This window comes from Parathielavia appendiculata (assembly GCF_033297405.1).
Source record: "Parathielavia appendiculata strain CBS 731.68 unplaced genomic scaffold N657scaffold_5, whole genome shotgun sequence".
NCBI classification, from domain to species: domain Eukaryota; kingdom Fungi; phylum Ascomycota; class Sordariomycetes; order Sordariales; family Chaetomiaceae; genus Parathielavia; species Parathielavia appendiculata.
The window spans coordinates 1,106,040-1,121,411 of NW_026944224.1; the positions used below are offsets into that span (position 1 = coordinate 1,106,040).

The following is a 15,372-nucleotide window of genomic DNA, read 5'->3' on the forward strand; positions in this document are numbered from 1 at the left end:
GTCGGGTGATTTATCCCGGTGAAAATCCGTTGGACTGGTCTGCATGGATGCTTGGGGATCCTCATCCGGTCGATGGCGGCTGCTGTCAGTGACCCGGAAGCTTGGAATCAAGTAAGCATTCTTCATTTTCTGGCTTATTCCTCGTCCACCTCCTGGTTTGTGGCTTTAACCTTGACCCGGCAAACAAACGGTTTATTTTCCCAAAATGAATGTCGTAAAGATGAACTGCGCCTAGAAAGGTGAATAATCCGAAGAACACACCACAAGGTACGGTACAGCAGTCGTATTGCACTAGACAGCTATTACATACTTATGCGCTCCAACCCTCAACGCCTAGCAACCCTCCAAGCCATGTTTCCGCCATTGCCAAAGTCCGTAGAAAATCCGCTTTCCCGACAGCAAACTTCCTTCAGGATCGAAAAGCATCACATCACCAGCCAGACACGTAGAGCTAATCTCTGCACACCCCATCCAGCAGTTCACAACGTCTTTACACTCTGAAAGAACGGATTCGCCAACAACTTCTCCTCTTTCCCAACCATCTCCCTCAGCCTCGCAACCATGTCCGCCTTGGACATGGCGCCGCCGCGGACCTCATCCTTCCAGCGGACCAGCACGTCCTTAAGCAGGGCGCTGCCCTCCTCGACGTCGCGCTTGCTGTACTTGGTGGCGGAAGTAGGGGCCACGATGGGGTCGTCGGTCTCGTGCTTGTTGTGATGGTGGTGGGACGTCGTAAAGTCCTCGAGCTCGTCGGCCTTGCGCTTGGCCATGCGGACCACCTTGTCCGGGAAGCGCACCAGCTCGGCAACGTGGATGCCGAAGCTCTGGTCGCAGACGCCCGGCTCGACCTTGTATAGGAGCGTGACCTCGCGCTTCTCGTCGTCGTCTTTCTTACTGTTGGTTGTTGTCCCGCTGATGTGGGCCGTGACGTGCAGGTTGCGCACCTGCGGGTAGCTGTCGGCCAGGGCGGTCAGCTCGTGGAAGTGGGTGGCGAAGAGGGCGAAGCAGCCAATCTCCTTGACTATGTGCTCCGAGATGGCCCAGGCGAGGCCGAAGCCGTCGTAGGTCGACGTGCCGCGGCCCAGCTCGTCGATGATGATGAGGCTTTCGGCCGTCGCTGACTTGAGAATGTTTGCCGTCTCGAGCATCTCGGCCATGAAGGTGGACACCCCTTTGAGCTGGCTGTCGCTGGCACCGACGCGCGCCAGGATGCTGTCGAAGATGGTCAGCTCGGCCGAGCTGCAGGGCACGAAGCAGCCGATCTGCGCCATCAGGGCGATAACGCCGATCTGGCGGATGTAGGTCGACTTGCCGCCCATGTTGGGCCCCGTGATGATGAGGAAGGAAGACTTGTCGCGTGTCAGCTCGACGTCGTTGGTAATGAACTGGACGTCGTCCTGCATTTCCAGGCAGGGGTGGCGCGCCTCAGTCAGGATAGTTTGGCCTTCTCCACGAGGGTGGATCGTGGGCCGGACGTAGGAGATAGGGGCGTGGACGGCGCAGTGTGCGAAGGACACGATCACGTCCAGATGGGCTAGGACGCCGGCAAGCCGCTCGAGGACGGGGCTGTAGGAGGCAGCCACGCCGACGACCTCGTTAACCAGGCCGCTCTGGGTCCTATTGTAATTCTGAGACAGCTGGTCAAACTCGCGGCGATACCCCTGTAGGGTCTTCGTCGTGAAGTAGACGCCGTTCTTCTGTGTCGAGCACTCCATGTACCGGGACTTGTTCCGAATACAGCCGGCTTCTGTCCGGGTTAACCGCATGCACCACCCGTGGACCTTGTGGTTTTCGAGGAAGATCTTTTTGTCCTTCTCCTGGCCCAGGTCGCCTGCTGCATCGGCAAATTCCCTGTCCATATCGGTTCGTAACCTGTCCAGCTTCCTGCGGATGATGCGCAGGCTGTCGTCAAAATCGGGCTTGATGATGAACTCGTGGTTATCCAAAGCGTCAAGGTCGACGGTTGTCTCGACCATCTCTTGCAGCTTGGCTAGGCTGTCGGACAATTCGCGGAGTTTGTTGGTGTATGCCTCATCCAGAGGGTCGCGGTAGGCTTCATCCATGACTCCTTCCAACGTACCGAGAAAGCCCGGCAGCCGGATGACAACCTGGTATGCCCTGACAACATCTTCCAGGTTCGCCTTGTTGCGCTGAAAACGCTTTGCCAAGCGGTACAAATCGGGGATAGACCGTAGATGTTCCTCCTGCATGGTCTGGCGGAGCTCTGTGTCGTTGGCAAATGCTTCGACAAGCTGCTGGCGCTTCTCAATCTCAGTCTTGTCCATCAGGGGCTGCTTCAGCCACTGGGCCAGCAACCTGCTGCCGACTGGTGTCTTGCAGTGGTTGAGCAGGCCAAACAGGCTCATGTTCTTGGCACCGTCTCTTGCGCCGGGCATGAGGTTGAGGGCCTTAAGTGCGGCTGCATCGAGCTTCATGAACTGGGCAAGGTCATGCTGGTAGAGCTGATACTGGCCGAAGTTGGAGGGATCGTGAAGGACACCGAGGTATTTGATGAGGGCGGCTGCTGAGCCCATAGCAAGTTTCAGATCGGTCTGCGGCAGCAGGGTGGCAGACCTCTCGTCCTTCAACAGTCTCGCCAGATCTTGCTCGATGTCCTTGGTGCCAAAGTCTCCGACTGGCCGCTCCGATATGGCAACGCCGCAGTTGTCGATGATCTGCCTCAACTTCGCCAGCTCCGAATCCTTTTCCTTATCTGCCTTCTCCATCTGGATTAGACACTCCTTGACACCAAGCTGAATCAGTAGGGCCTCAAAGTTGGAATAGAGGTCATTGTCGAGAAACTCGCTGACGCCGAGCTCCCTGACGCTGGCATCCGCGAAGCACACACCGACGGCCCGAGCCTCGGATGCCTTGGCCGAAATCTTGACTGCCAGGATAACGGGTGCTGCATCGCCCAAACTGCCCAGATCGTCCTCAATGTCTTGTAGGTTTCCGGGCGAAGCTTGTTTAACCATCTTCCAATTCATGCGGCCATTGGGGCTCGCCCAGATCTCGACCCGTTTGCCAAGCTTGTAGAGGGCCTCGCGAAGGAACTGGCGGAAGACGGTCACCGTCATGGTGACGGATTGTAAGCCGGTGTGATCATCGCGGCCGAGCTGCCTCACAACCGAAGTTGTCTTGTAGACCTGCCGCCAAAGTCAATCAGTCAGAAGGGATGGACCGAAGGAGTGCGGAAGCGGGCAACAAGGAACGAACGATTCGCGCAATGAAGTTGGCATTCTCGCCGTGTGCTGTGTACCAGTCGCCTCGATCGAAGATGCGGATTACATCTTCGCCCACGGCGGGCAGGGACTTGAAGAAGCGGATAAATCCATGTTCATCGTCGACCTGTTTTGCGGTACCGAAAAATCATGGTCAGCCTTGGAGATCGACTATTTGGCCGAAGGAGCGAACGCTGTTCAGAAAGTTTGGGAATTGCAAACCTTCAGCTCTGGTCGAGAGGACATGTTGGCGGCCGTTGATTTCCAGTACGTTTGGAATTGTGAAGCTTAATGCGACATCGAAAGGCGTTTTGGTTTCCTGCCGTTGTGGAAACTTGTGCTTCAACCAGGTAGGTAGGATACCATGTCTGCTGAGACGCGCTTCGATTAATTGGTAGGCTCTGGGACGCGTTCTAACGTGTTAGCCTCTCAGCTCCACACTATACTACCTAAGTGGCGTATTTTGCCCGCCGAGATCCCGCAGCATGCAAACCCCACTTAAATTCTGAACCGACCCAAGGCTCTGGGTAGCTCTCTCCCAAAAGCCTCAGCCGACTACTAGCGACCAACATGGCGACTGAAGAAACACAACAGATCACGCCGGGCGTCGACCTTCCGGATCGGTCAGAGCCCACCGAGACTGGCGCTACGTCAGCTCCCAATGGCAAGCGCAAAGCCGAGACTGAGCTAGACCGAGCAGCGAAAAAAGCACCGAGCGAAAGTCCAGCAGCGACCGCCAACGATGCCGGCGCAACACCCGACGGAGAGGCAAAGGATAGCGCGAACAAACCATTATCCAAAAACCAGCTCAAGAAATTGAGGCGGAAGCAGCAATGGGAGGAGTTTAAGGAAGACCGGCGGGCAAAGCGCAAGGACAAGCGCCATGAGCGCCAGGCAAGGAAGCGCGCCGAGAAGGAGGCCAAGATTGCCGAAGCCGCAGCCGCAGGCCTCAATCCCGCGACAGTGCTGCAGCAGCAAAAAGAGCCCTGGAAATACCGACCCGTACCCGTCGCCTTGATCATCGACTGCGACTTCGAGCAATACATGCGCGAGCAGGAGCTGGTCTCGTTATCGAGCCAGATTGTGCGCTCCTACGCCATGAACCGCAAGGCCAAGTATCACGCCAGCCTGCATCTCAGCTCGTGGAAGGGGAAGTTGAAGGAGCGGTTCGAGACGGTGCTCAAGAATGCGCACCTGAACTGGAAGAACGTCGGGTTCCACGAGGGCGACTTTCGTGAGGCTGCGAAGCAAGCCCAGGAGCAGATGTCAGGCCCGCAGGGGGGCGAGATAATCGACCTGATTAGACCGGGGCCACAAAAGGAAGCGCAGCCAGCCGGTGTTGGTGAGCCAGCATGGACAACCCCTGCAGTGGAGGCCGAGCTCGAGGACGAAGACGTCGACCAGTCGATCGTCTACCTTACCTCCGAGTCGCCATACACGCTCGGCAGACTGGAGGCCAACACGAGCTACGTCATTGGCGGGATAGTGGACAGGAACCGAGAAAAGGGGCTCTGCTACAAGCGAGCCAGGGAATATAAGGTCCGGACCGCCAAGTTGCCAATTGGCGAATACATGGCGATGCACAGCCGCTATGTCCTGACCACAAACCAGGTGGTGGAGATTATGACCAGGTGGCTGGAGTGCGGTGACTGGGCGCAGGCCTTCTTAGACGTAATCCCCAAACGGAAGGGCGGCACCTTGAAGGGAACGGATGCGGAGGGCCCGGCGGCGAAGAACGGGGAAGTCGAGGAGCAAGAGGACGACGGACCAGAGGAAGATCATACTCCGGAGGTCGAAACACCGGCCGAGAACAAGGCATCCTCGGAGTCTTGGGAACCCGCTATTCAGCCGCAGGAGACACTTGAATGACACAGCACTGGATATCGTACCAAAAACGCGGACTGAGAGAGTGATCCTCCGACACTGTAAAATCCTGTAAATTAGCCACCTGAATCACACAACCTCCCGAGGTAATGTTCTCCGGCCAGATATCCAATACCCAATGTCCATTGCCCTGCGGTACCCACGGTCGCCCCATATACGTACCATCCGGGACACAAGGTATTCCTAATCGTTCAGAAATCCAGCGACTCAACTTTAACCTCGACGTCCCCATCCTCCACACGCTCTCTCTTCACCGCCGCCTCCCTCTCCTCCTTCATCAGCGCCGTCACAAACGACCTGAAATACTCAATATATGGTTTCAGACTCGTCTTCTCCCAGTCCTGCACGTGCTTCACCTCCTGGCTGCTGGCGCCACCACCACCACCATCACCACCACCAGCGCCGCCATCCGCAGCGCCCGCCACGCCCCCATCGGTCGTCTCACCCCCTCCCCACGCATCCACCTCCCTCACCAACCCCTGCAGCGTCGGCACGTTGAGCGGGTCGAACCCGTCGAGGTTATCTCTGTCAATCGGCACACAGACGCGACCCGTGCCCGGGTGAATGACGAAGGGCGACTTGAGCAGGTGGTTCAGCTTCTGGGAGACGGCGATATCGAGGCGCGGGTACGCGTGTTCGAGGAGTATGTCTTGCTTGGCGTCGAGGAGATCCTTGGGGTCGAAGGCCGCGCCGACGGCGCCCGTTTGCGCTAGCGCGTCGATGTCGGCCCATTTGGAGGAGGACGGGCGGCCGGGCGAGGCGTCCCACTTCTTGCGGAGCGCCTCGCGCAGGTCCGGGTCTGGGATGTGTTGGAGGAGGAGGGCATCGGCTTTTTCGGGGGAGGCCCAGGGGTCTTGGGTTTCGAGGACGTCGTGCTGGAAGTGCTCTTTGAGGAGGTCGATGCTTCGTCTGCGGTTGAAGAGAGGGTTAGGTTAGAGCTGTCAGCTGTCTGAATGGGGAGTGCGTGGCTGGTGCCGCTTACGAGAGGTGGGGGTGCAGTGGCCGACGGATGTTAACCCTCTTGCCGCCTGCTTTGCCACTCACAACCTCAAAATAGCTTGCGATGGCTTTCCTCTGGTGGTCTTGTAGAGTCCTCGCCTGCTTGTCGCAGACCCAGGCATGGACACCTCGACGACCCGAATAGACCCAGAGGATGTGGTGATAGCCAAAGTCCTCCCGCAGCGCCGTGTCCAGGACCTTAATGGCCATGGTGGTGAACCTCCAGCATTTGTTGCAGATGTTGGCCTTGTCGCAGCATGTCCGGATATCGTCATAGTCAGTCAAGTCGATATCGAAACACAGCTCCTTCGCCATGGGGACGAATGCCGTCGAGTTGCGGAACGTCTTGCGGTCTCTCGGGTCTGCCGTGTACACGGGGCCGATTTCTATACGCCTCGGCATCAGGCGCAGTACGTCCTTTCGAAATCTAAACCGCGGGTCAGTTAAGGGGTATCTCGGGCCCGACACAGAGTTGCTTACAGGTCGGATGTGGTATATGACTGATACCGCATGACGGCGTCATTGTGCAACCACAAACTGAACTCGCGGTGCTTGAAATCGTTTGTAGGGACTGGGCTGTGATTCAGCCATTGGAACATATAGCGCCAGGGGAAGAATCTCTGGTAGTAGATTCTCAAAAGCTCAAATGAAGGATCGTAGGCTTCTTCCTCCCTGATTGATACAAGTTAGATATTCGCAAACCAGCGGTTGCAGTCCGGAGCAGAGCTTACACAGGTTCTTTCACATTCAGAGGGTTGCTGGAGCTCTGAAAATCGTCGTCGTCCGAGTCCATGCCGTCAAACAGATCTTCCAGCTTGATCTCTGGCCTCTTCTCCTGCTGGATCTCTACCACCATGTCTTCATCCGCCGCTACTTGCGCAGGAGGGGGTCCCGCTGCCGGATTGGCATCTTTCGCCGCACCTTGCGCCTCGCCAGCCTCAACCATCACAAAATCCTCGTCGACCAATGGGCTACTTGGCGCCGCGACCGGAGGTTCTACCTCCATTGCCGTCTCTGCATCCATGGCGGTGTCGGAGGGGGTTGTGCTGCCTGGTTCAGCGGCGAGGTCCACGGAATGCGGCATGTTGAGTTTGGGAGTCCCGAGTCTGGTACTACTGATGATCCGGGAGGTATAGCAGCCCGCGAAATCTTACGTTCGCCCGACCTTGAGTCTGAAATCTGGCGAATGTTTTGATGTTGGATTTCGAGTCGACAGACGCGCCAAGACTATTGAGAGCATGTTCCCGCGTGTTTTCGCGTTAAGTGGAACGGATAACAGCCCTAACCCTTAACCCATCCATCAGCTACAACTTGGGCTGAACTTCTCGCCGCCCTTTCTTCACGTCATTGGGAAAAGCTCAGTGTGCAGCCCGAAGCCGTGCTCCACTCACCGTGGACCTTGGCGGCCACCCGAACTTGGGAGTGTTCCTCGCCTCCTCCCATCCTCTCATTCATAGCCGAAAGCTCTTACAATTGGCGTCGCTCATCCATCGTCCTAGACTGTACACCCTCGGTTGCACACACACCTGCGTGATAGCTGTGGACAATGGGCAACCTTCGTCTTACCATCCAGGATGGCAGGTTCTGCGACCGGGAGGGAAGGCAGGTGATCCTCCGAGGCATCAACGTCGCCGGCGAAGCCAAGTTCCCCAGCAAACCTGACCAGCCGTCACACGTGGCCGACGATTTCTTCGATGGCGACAATGTCAGTTTCGTCGGCAGACCGTTTCCCAAGGAAGAAGCGCATCTCCATTTCTCTCGGTTGAAGCGCTGCGGCTACAACACCATCCGCTATGTCTTCACATGGGAGGCCATCGAGGCAGCCGGCCCGGGTATCTACGATGAGGTTTGGATAGACGAGACAATTGAGGTGCTGCGGGCGGCGAAAAGCTACGGCTTTTACATTTTTATGGATCCCCATCAGGATGTGGTGCGTGCCTCCGGATCACCCTGTCGTTGTCCCCCAGGAGGGACGACCGCTTCTGGAGGCTGGACTGAGCTAACGCTGGTATTGCAGTGGTCTCGCTTTACGGGAGGCTCGGGCGCTCCCATGTGGACACTTTACGCTGCTGGTCTCAACCCCCAAAGCTTCGCAGCAACCGAGGCCGCCATCGTTCATAACACGTACCCAGACCCGGACGCGTTCCCCAAGATGATTTGGTCAACAAACTACTATCGTCTGGCTGCTGCGACCATGTTCACGCTCTTCTTCGCCGGCAGGGATTTTGCGCCAAAATGCATCATAGACGGAATGAACATCCAGGACTATCTGCAGGGGCATTTTCTCCGCGCCTGCGCCCACCTCGCCAAGCGCATCCACGAGGCTGGGGCCATCGAGAACGATGTGATATTTGGTTGGGAAAGTCTGAACGAGCCGAACAAGGGCATGATTGGGTACGAGGATATCAGTGTCATACCGAAAGAGCAGGCTTTGAAGAAAGGAACCTGTCCGACGATATGGCAGACCATACTTACGGGGTCCGGGCGAGCCGTTGAAGTCGAAACGTGGGACATGGGCGGGCTCGGGCCGTACAAAGTCGGGCGAGCCTTGATTGACCCCCATGGGGAGATGGCGTGGCTGCCGGAGGGGTACGACGATTCACGATATGGCTACAAGCGAGATCCAGGGTGGAAGCTGGGGGAGTGCATCTGGGCGCAGCATGGCGTTTGGGATCCAGCCACAGACACGCTCCTCAAGAAAGATTACTTTGGAAGGCACCCTGACACCGGGGATACCATCGACTACCCCTATTTCACCAACAACTACTTCATGGCCTTCTTCCGACAGTACCGCGATATGATCCGGACCCATCACAAAGACGCCATCATGCTATTACAGGGTCCCACAATGGAGCTGCCGCCGCTCATCAAGGGCACGCCCGACGGAGACGACCCTCTGATGGTGTATGCTCCGCATTGGTACGATGGGATCACGCTAATGACCAAGAAATGGAACCGGAACTGGAACGTTGACGTGATCGGCGTGCTCCGCGGGCGGTACTGGCACCCGGCCCTTGCCGTCAAGCTGGGCGAGACGGCCATCCGCAATTGCTTCCGGGATCAGCACGCGGCCTTGAGGCAGGAGGGCCTCGATCGGATTGGGAACCATCCGTGCATGTTGACCGAGTTCGGCATCCCATACGACATGGACGGCAGGTATGCATACAAGACAGGCGACTACTCCAGTCAGTCGGCTGCTATGGACGCCAATCACTTTGGAGTGGAAGCGTCTGGCTTGGAGGGCTACACGCTGTGGCTGTACATGGCCAAGAACGACCACGAGAGGGGTGACCAGTGGAACGGCGAGGACCTCTCTATCTTCTCCCTCGACGATAAGCTGCTGCCTCTCTCGGCGCGTCCGAGAACCCCCGATCGTGACGGCGACGCAGCATCGAGTCGTCCTCCATCTGTGGCCAAAAAAGACCTCGACGACGACGATAGTGTCACGCCGGCCAACCTCCACCGCTCCATCACGAACCCCTCCATCTCTTCCCAAGCCACCACCCGCCAGCCCGAGCTCACCGTCTCCCCCGGCTACCGCGCAGCCGAGGCATACGTCCGGCCCGCACCCATCGCCGCCGCGGGCGTCATCAAGAACTACGGCTTCGATCTCCGGCAGTGTCTGTTCAGCCTGACCATAGAGGTTCCTCCGTCTCCCAACAAGGGGGCAGTGGATCCGGACGCGCCGACGGTGGTGTTCTTGCCCGAATACCACTTCCCCAAGGACGCCTGCACGGTGCAGGTCAGCTCGGGCAAGTGGGAAATTAGCAGCGACGAGGAGGAGACGGTGCTCGTGCAGCGGCTACGGTGGTGGCATGGCGCGGGCCAGCAGACCCTGAGGGTCTCGGGTGTGGTGAAGAAGCATAACTTTGGTGAGGGGGTTAACGAGGAGGCCGGGTATTATGAGCAGTGCAATCAGGGGACGTGGAGTAATTGCGTCGTTATGTGAAGAGGGGTGGATGGGGATCGGTTGTTGGGAGAAGCGTATATAAGGGAGCGATGGCTTATTTTCTCATTGTTCATGGATTTTTTTCAGTATCATTCTTCGGCATGATTAGGAGCATGGGTTCTTGGGCATGTTTTATTTGGGCTGGGATTGGAACGAGCGGTGAACGGGTTTCTGCGATGGCCTAGCACACTATGGACGTTCATTATGAATACGACATGTTAACGAACCCCTGACAACATGATTGCCCTGCCCGTGAGGGATAGGCACTTACTATCTCCGACAGGCCGAGTCATGGTCCCATCTCGCCAGGACAAGGCCATTTTTTAGTAGATAACCCACACAATACCATACATCTTTCCGCAACGCAAAGCAATCATACCCAGGTCCGGATTCCACAGCGTGAACTGCCACAGCTGAATGCCAAACACGGTCTCCTTGTCTGGGCATTTGCGGTTGGGTCCCGTGGCGAGGTAGAATTTGTTGAAGTATTTGGTATGGCAGGGGCGGCGGGAGTCGGCGTCTCGGCTGCTCTCGCGGATGCGCTTGCCCCTGAAGCAGGTGTCTCTCAAGGAGCCACGGCGATGGCCCTGGCGAGCCGGATGGACAAGAAGAATGGAACGAGGCGACGGAGTCTCATGGTTCCGGTCAAGGTAAGCTGCGCCAGAAGAGGTTGGATCAAGACAAACTGGGAGAGCACGGCTGACTTGATTTGAAATCAGGCTGGCAGTCTTATGTTCCGGCCAGAAAAAGGGTCGAGACTGAACAATCTCCCGCCTGATGTTCCCAACTGTTATCGTCTCCTGAGCAGCGTGACAGTTGGCCCGGTCACAGTGTCATCGCGCAGGCATTCCCAAGTGTAATGGACGGCTGGGAACATGTGGTTGTTGTTTGGAGAAGCTACCTAGGTATTCGCTTCCTGCCGCCGTCAACCTTGGGGGCTGAATGTCTTGCTTCTCTTCTTCAGTGGATTGGAACCTTGGAACACGAATGGTCGCACCAAGGTGGTATCCCGACATGATTCTATCATTGAGCTGTTCTCCCAATGCCGGCCCCTGTTGTGATATTGACCAAAGGATTGGGATACTGTGACCCTGCTCCGCCATCTTAACATTTGAACCCGTACTCGTTCGGTCGATGCAGACTACCGGACTTTCGCGGCAGCGTAGCTCTTTCGGGATGGACGTCCTCGAATAAGGGCCTACTCTTGCGGTGCCGGGCCTGTTCCGAGCTGGTCTTTATGCGTTTAACATGTTAAATGTTACCGTCCGACCACGCGTAGGCAGTGACTGCAGTGGACTCGCCAGTCATTCCAGCAACCCCTATCGGCTTGTATCGGTTGCTTGGGTGTGTGAGTGAAGCTGGGCCATTAAACGTACAGTCCACGCACGAGTGGTGTTGGGGGCCATAGATATCCGACAAAGGAGTTGTCACAGTACTCCGTCCCGAGCGGCAACATCCATTTCGTGGAGTCGTATTCGCCCGGATGCTCTTTTTGTTTTCCTCGCCTGTAGTCCGCCTGCAATGTAGCTGTAGTAGTTGACCTTAAGTATGTTGGCGGCCTTCATAGGGCAGAGAACGTGGAAGGGGGGAGGTTTGGTCAAGATGAAAGTGCTAAGCGGCCTTTCGACTTACACTCCCATCTCTAGCAAGACAGGAAAGCACCCCCAGCGTGCAAGGTGGCTTCCTATGCAATAAACAGAAGGCCAGTGAAACCCTGCATTCAATGCAGCCCTTGGTGAGCTGAGGACAGATGATGGGTCAGGCCGATATCTGGAGGAACCCAAGTCATATCTTTAGTCCACCTTCTCGAACATAGTTCGACTGGATGAACCAACCTTTCGAGGGTTGCAGCTACACTCGCCATCTCACCATCTCACCATCGCACCAAATCAACACCCCTTCCTCCCGTGAATGAAATCAGTTTGATCCAGACGACATCGGGTATATTCAACCGCGTTGAAGCAGCCATCTAACTTTGAGACCGACAGGCCCACAAACAAAACAAAACCAAGGTACGTTAAAGACCCAGACTCCCCTCCCCTGCCCGGGACCGAGAAAAAGCTGGTAAGGTTGATGACCAAGTACACCCATGATGCAAACGCCTGATGAAATGATTTGCACCTTGATGAGTGATTTTCCGGAGTCCCGTGTCTTGCTTTTTTCCCATGCATTCCCGATTCGTTGAGATCGCCCATTTGCACCCCTTTTCTAGATGCCATACCGTAAGAGAGCATAAAAACAGAAACAAATGCACGGCGGAGCCGAAGCCCGCCAATATTTGTGTGGTTGAAACATTGGGCATGCAGCACCCTCTGTGCCGTATGATCGAGCTCCCTCCGGCCTCGTTGCTCACCCTTTAGATACCAGCGTCCATTCTCCAGCCCTCGACGGGGAGGGGGAAGGTGTGGCACCAGTCCGAAATCTCCTTCTTGAGCTCGTTGATGCGAGCAACCTCGCCGCTAGCCACCTTGAACTTGAAGTCCTTGAGCTTGTTGGCCTCCTTGGGCAAGGCAGCCTGTACCTCCTTGCAAATCTTGATGCTCTCGTCAATGTAGGCGGCGACGCGCTCGAAGTCGGCCTCGCCAAAGCCGCGGCTGGTCATGGCTGGCGTGCCGATACGCAGACCGCCGGGGGTGAGGGCGCTCTTGTCGCCGGGAACCGCGTTCTTGTTGCAGGCAATGTTGATCTGCTCGAGCACGGCCTCGACACGCGCACCGTCCAGAGAGAACGGGCGAAGATCGAGCAGCACCATGTGCGAATCGGTGCCGTCCGACACAAGCTTGTGGCCGAGCTCCTTGAATTTCTTCTCCAGCGCCTTGGCGTTGTCAACGACCTTTTGCTGGTACGCCTTGAACTCGGGAGTCGCGGCCTGCTTGAGCGCGACGGCCAGCGCGGTGATGGTGTGGTTGTGGGGACCGCCCTGGTGGCCGGGGAAGACGGAGAAGTTGATCTTGTCCTCCAGGTCGTAGAGGGTCTCCTTGCCCGTCTTAGCATCAACGGACCGGACGCCCTTGCGGAAGAAAATCATGGCGCCACGGGGGCCACGGAGCGACTTGTGAGTAGTGGTGGTGACGACATCGGCGTACTCGAAGGGCGAGGGAATGACACCGGCAGACACGAGACCAGAGATGTGAGCAATGTCGACGACCAGGTAGGCGCCAACCGAGTCGGCAATCTTGCGCATGCGCGCGTAGTCGATGAGACGGCAGTAGGCCGAGGTGCCGGCAACGAGGATCTTGGGCCGGTAGAGCCCGGCGTTTGTCTCGAGTTGGTCGTAGTCGATGACGCCGGTATTGAGGTCGACACGGTACGGCATGGTTTCAAAGTAGGTTGAGACGGCCGAGATCCTTTTTGGCTCGGTCAGAAATTGGCCAGAGATCTTCTTCAGAACTAGACATGTATAGAGAAAACACTTACTTCCGCTGGGGAGTCTGGTAGCCGTGGCTGAGATGGCCACCGTGGGGCAGATCCAGACCCATCAGCCTGCCGTGGGGAGGCATGATGGCCTGGTACACCTGGAGGTTGGCAGGACTGCCGCTCAGGCACTGGACGTTGACACCCCACTTGGCGCCGTCAAGATTAAAGGCTTCGAGGGCACGCTTCTGGCAGAGAAGCTCGATCCGGTCAATATGCTGGTTGCCGCCATAGTACCGGGCGCCCGGGTAGCCCTCGGAGTACTTGTTGGACATAGGCGAGCCGAGAGCATCAAAGACAGCGCGGGACGTGACATTTTCGGAGGCAATGAGAATAATGGATTCGCGTTGGCGCTGGATCTCATCTTTCTGATCAGGGTGTCAGCACGCGAACCAGGACACGGGCCAAGCCGAGAGAGTGAAGCTCACCATGATATCCGCAACCTCGGGATCGGACTCGAGGAGTGACTTCTCGAGCATCTACAAGCGGTGAGTCAGACGAACGGACAATTGTGGTGGCGGTAAGGCGGAGGGGCAACGAACCTGCTTGTGAGACTCGGGGAGCGCATACGTCGCGCCCTGGGAGGTGCTGGCGGCCATTGTAGTAGAGTTTGACGGTGGGTGACCGGGGAGACTCGAATTGGCGAGGTTGTAGGCTTGAGAGATAGAGGGGTGATCAGGACGGGAGGACTGAGCCGGCTGTCATGAAGGGATCGGAGAGAGAGAGAGAGAGAGAGAGAGAAAATTCAGGGCCCCGCATTGCTGTCGAACGTTTGATCGCGGGGCAGGGACTGCGAAAGTGAGGGGCCGATGGCGGGCTAGGCTAGCGTTAGCGCGCTGCCAAGCCCGGCTACGAGCGTATCGAGGCGATGATGTGTGAATTTAGCGCTCATATGGCGGCGATCTCGGCCTTCCGGTCCATCTGCATCTCCAAAATTTACTACCTGAATTAGGTATTAGCTAACGCTATATGCAGCAGGCTGGTGGATCGAGTCAAAATGGCATGGCCAATAGCAGCCTTGACGACAGAATGTACGCGTGACGCTCACCGGCATGCAGGAGACGCTCCTAGAGACGCTCCTCGGCCCGGCTCTAGCCCAGAACCCCCCTCGGCGACAAGTGGGCCGGCCGAGACAGTCGACCGGATTGATTATGACTTCGCCAACAAGACCGGCATAGGCGCGGCCGAGAGAGCGCGCGACTTCGATCGGTGGAGGGCTGACTTCCTGGCCCTGCACCGGATCCGGAACCAGCCGGTCACCGTGATGCATCTCGCCGGACAGAAGTTGGTTGAGGACCAGCTGACAGCCAATATGTCCGGTGTCGAGGAGCTTCCCCTGGCCTCCCGAATACCGGCATTGATTGTGGCACGAATACCATACCTGAGAAACTCTGGGCGGCTGGTCCGGTACGAATTCTGAGTCGATATGGCTTGTCTGTATCTGTTCGTATGCCAGGCCGCAGTCCCATTCCTGAGGATTAGATAGAGGACCTACCACTGAGGTACACAACAAGCTGCTTGCTACAGAGTACTGATGTTTCGTTTGACATTCGAGTTTGTCAACGTGCTCAATCTGTAGCTGTCGATAACTCGAGCACTGCGCGGTTCATAACTTTATATCCGTAATAGATTCAGAGAATTAAATCTCTAACTCTGTGCAGCATCCTTGTTGTAGCTTCGTAAAGTGTGGTCTCGAGATGAGGCTGATCTCGTCTTGATCTCAGGATCAGCCAGATTGGTCGACGGCCTTGTAGAGAGGGAGATATCAGGCATTGGAGGTTGCCGGTAGGTGTTGAACTGAGTGGGTTCTTTGGCACCAAGATTCACGGACTGAGCACTGATGTTCAATGCGAGACTCTCAGTCAACACAGATCCATCACAATGACGCAGTTCCTGACATAACGT

At 56.8% G+C, this 15,372-nt stretch overlaps 6 protein-coding genes across 6 annotated transcripts; 3 read left to right on the forward strand and 3 right to left on the reverse strand.

Moving 5' to 3' along the window:
• Nucleotides 1–269: 269 nt before the first annotated feature.
• Nucleotides 270–3,614, reverse strand: N657DRAFT_595372 (DNA mismatch repair protein msh2-like protein). The gene is made up of 3 exons (XM_062789975.1): nt 3,444–3,614; nt 3,217–3,348; nt 270–3,146 (listed from the first exon to the last, which is right to left on the reverse strand). The coding sequence occupies exons 1-3, from the start codon at nt 3,465–3,467 to the stop codon at nt 480–482; spliced, it is 2,823 nt and encodes a 940-aa protein (XP_062648235.1). The 5' UTR covers nt 3,468–3,614; the 3' UTR covers nt 270–479.
• Nucleotides 3,615–3,791: 177 nt separating this feature from the next.
• Nucleotides 3,792–5,090, forward strand: N657DRAFT_571463 (uncharacterized protein; the record flags this gene model as incomplete). Its single annotated transcript, XM_062788810.1, has 1 exon — nt 3,792–5,090. The coding sequence occupies one exon, from the start codon at nt 3,792–3,794 to the stop codon at nt 5,088–5,090; it is 1,299 nt and encodes a 432-aa protein (XP_062648236.1).
• A 206-nt stretch (nt 5,091–5,296) lies between these two features.
• N657DRAFT_655697 (prim-pol domain-containing protein) lies at nt 5,297–7,110 on the reverse strand (the record flags this gene model as incomplete). The annotated part of the gene is made up of 4 exons (XM_062794628.1): nt 5,297–6,014; nt 6,088–6,531; nt 6,585–6,776; nt 6,836–7,110. 4 exons carry the CDS (start codon nt 7,108–7,110, stop codon nt 5,297–5,299), a joined length of 1,629 nt encoding a protein of 542 aa, XP_062648237.1.
• Nucleotides 7,111–7,650: 540 nt separating this feature from the next.
• Nucleotides 7,651–10,053, forward strand: N657DRAFT_655698 (glycoside hydrolase family 5 protein; the record flags this gene model as incomplete). The annotated part of the gene is made up of 2 exons (XM_062794629.1): nt 7,651–8,034; nt 8,122–10,053. The coding sequence occupies 2 exons, from the start codon at nt 7,651–7,653 to the stop codon at nt 10,051–10,053; spliced, it is 2,316 nt and encodes a 771-aa protein (XP_062648238.1).
• A 2,356-nt stretch (nt 10,054–12,409) lies between these two features.
• On the reverse strand, nt 12,410–14,066 carry N657DRAFT_680453 (glycine hydroxymethyltransferase; the record flags this gene model as incomplete). The annotated part of the gene is made up of 4 exons (XM_062796286.1): nt 12,410–13,400; nt 13,471–13,835; nt 13,896–13,946; nt 14,010–14,066. 4 exons carry the CDS (start codon nt 14,064–14,066, stop codon nt 12,410–12,412), a joined length of 1,464 nt encoding a protein of 487 aa, XP_062648239.1.
• A 322-nt stretch (nt 14,067–14,388) lies between these two features.
• On the forward strand, nt 14,389–15,096 carry N657DRAFT_644706 (uncharacterized protein). The gene has a single exon (XM_062792806.1). The coding sequence runs from the start codon at nt 14,465–14,467 to the stop codon at nt 14,885–14,887; it is 423 nt and encodes a 140-aa protein (XP_062648240.1). The 5' UTR covers nt 14,389–14,464; the 3' UTR covers nt 14,888–15,096.
• The last annotated feature ends 276 nt before the right edge of the window (nt 15,097–15,372 follow it).

Bases quoted from the DNA above. Each gene is read 5' to 3' on its own strand.
- N657DRAFT_595372 (XM_062789975.1), bottom strand. From the start codon at position 3,467: ATGTCCTCTCGACCAGAGCTGAAG. The intron at 3,349-3,443 runs GTTTGCAATTCC...ACCGCAAAACAG, and splicing joins CCTCTCGACCAGAGCTGAAG to GTCGACGATGAACATGGATT. The intron at 3,147-3,216 runs GTTCGTTCCTTG...CTTTGGCGGCAG, and splicing joins CCAACTTCATTGCGCGAATC to GTCTACAAGACAACTTCGGT.
- N657DRAFT_644706 (XM_062792806.1), top strand. From the start codon at position 14,465: ATGGCATGGCCAATAGCAGCCTTGACGACAGAATGTACGCGTGACGCT.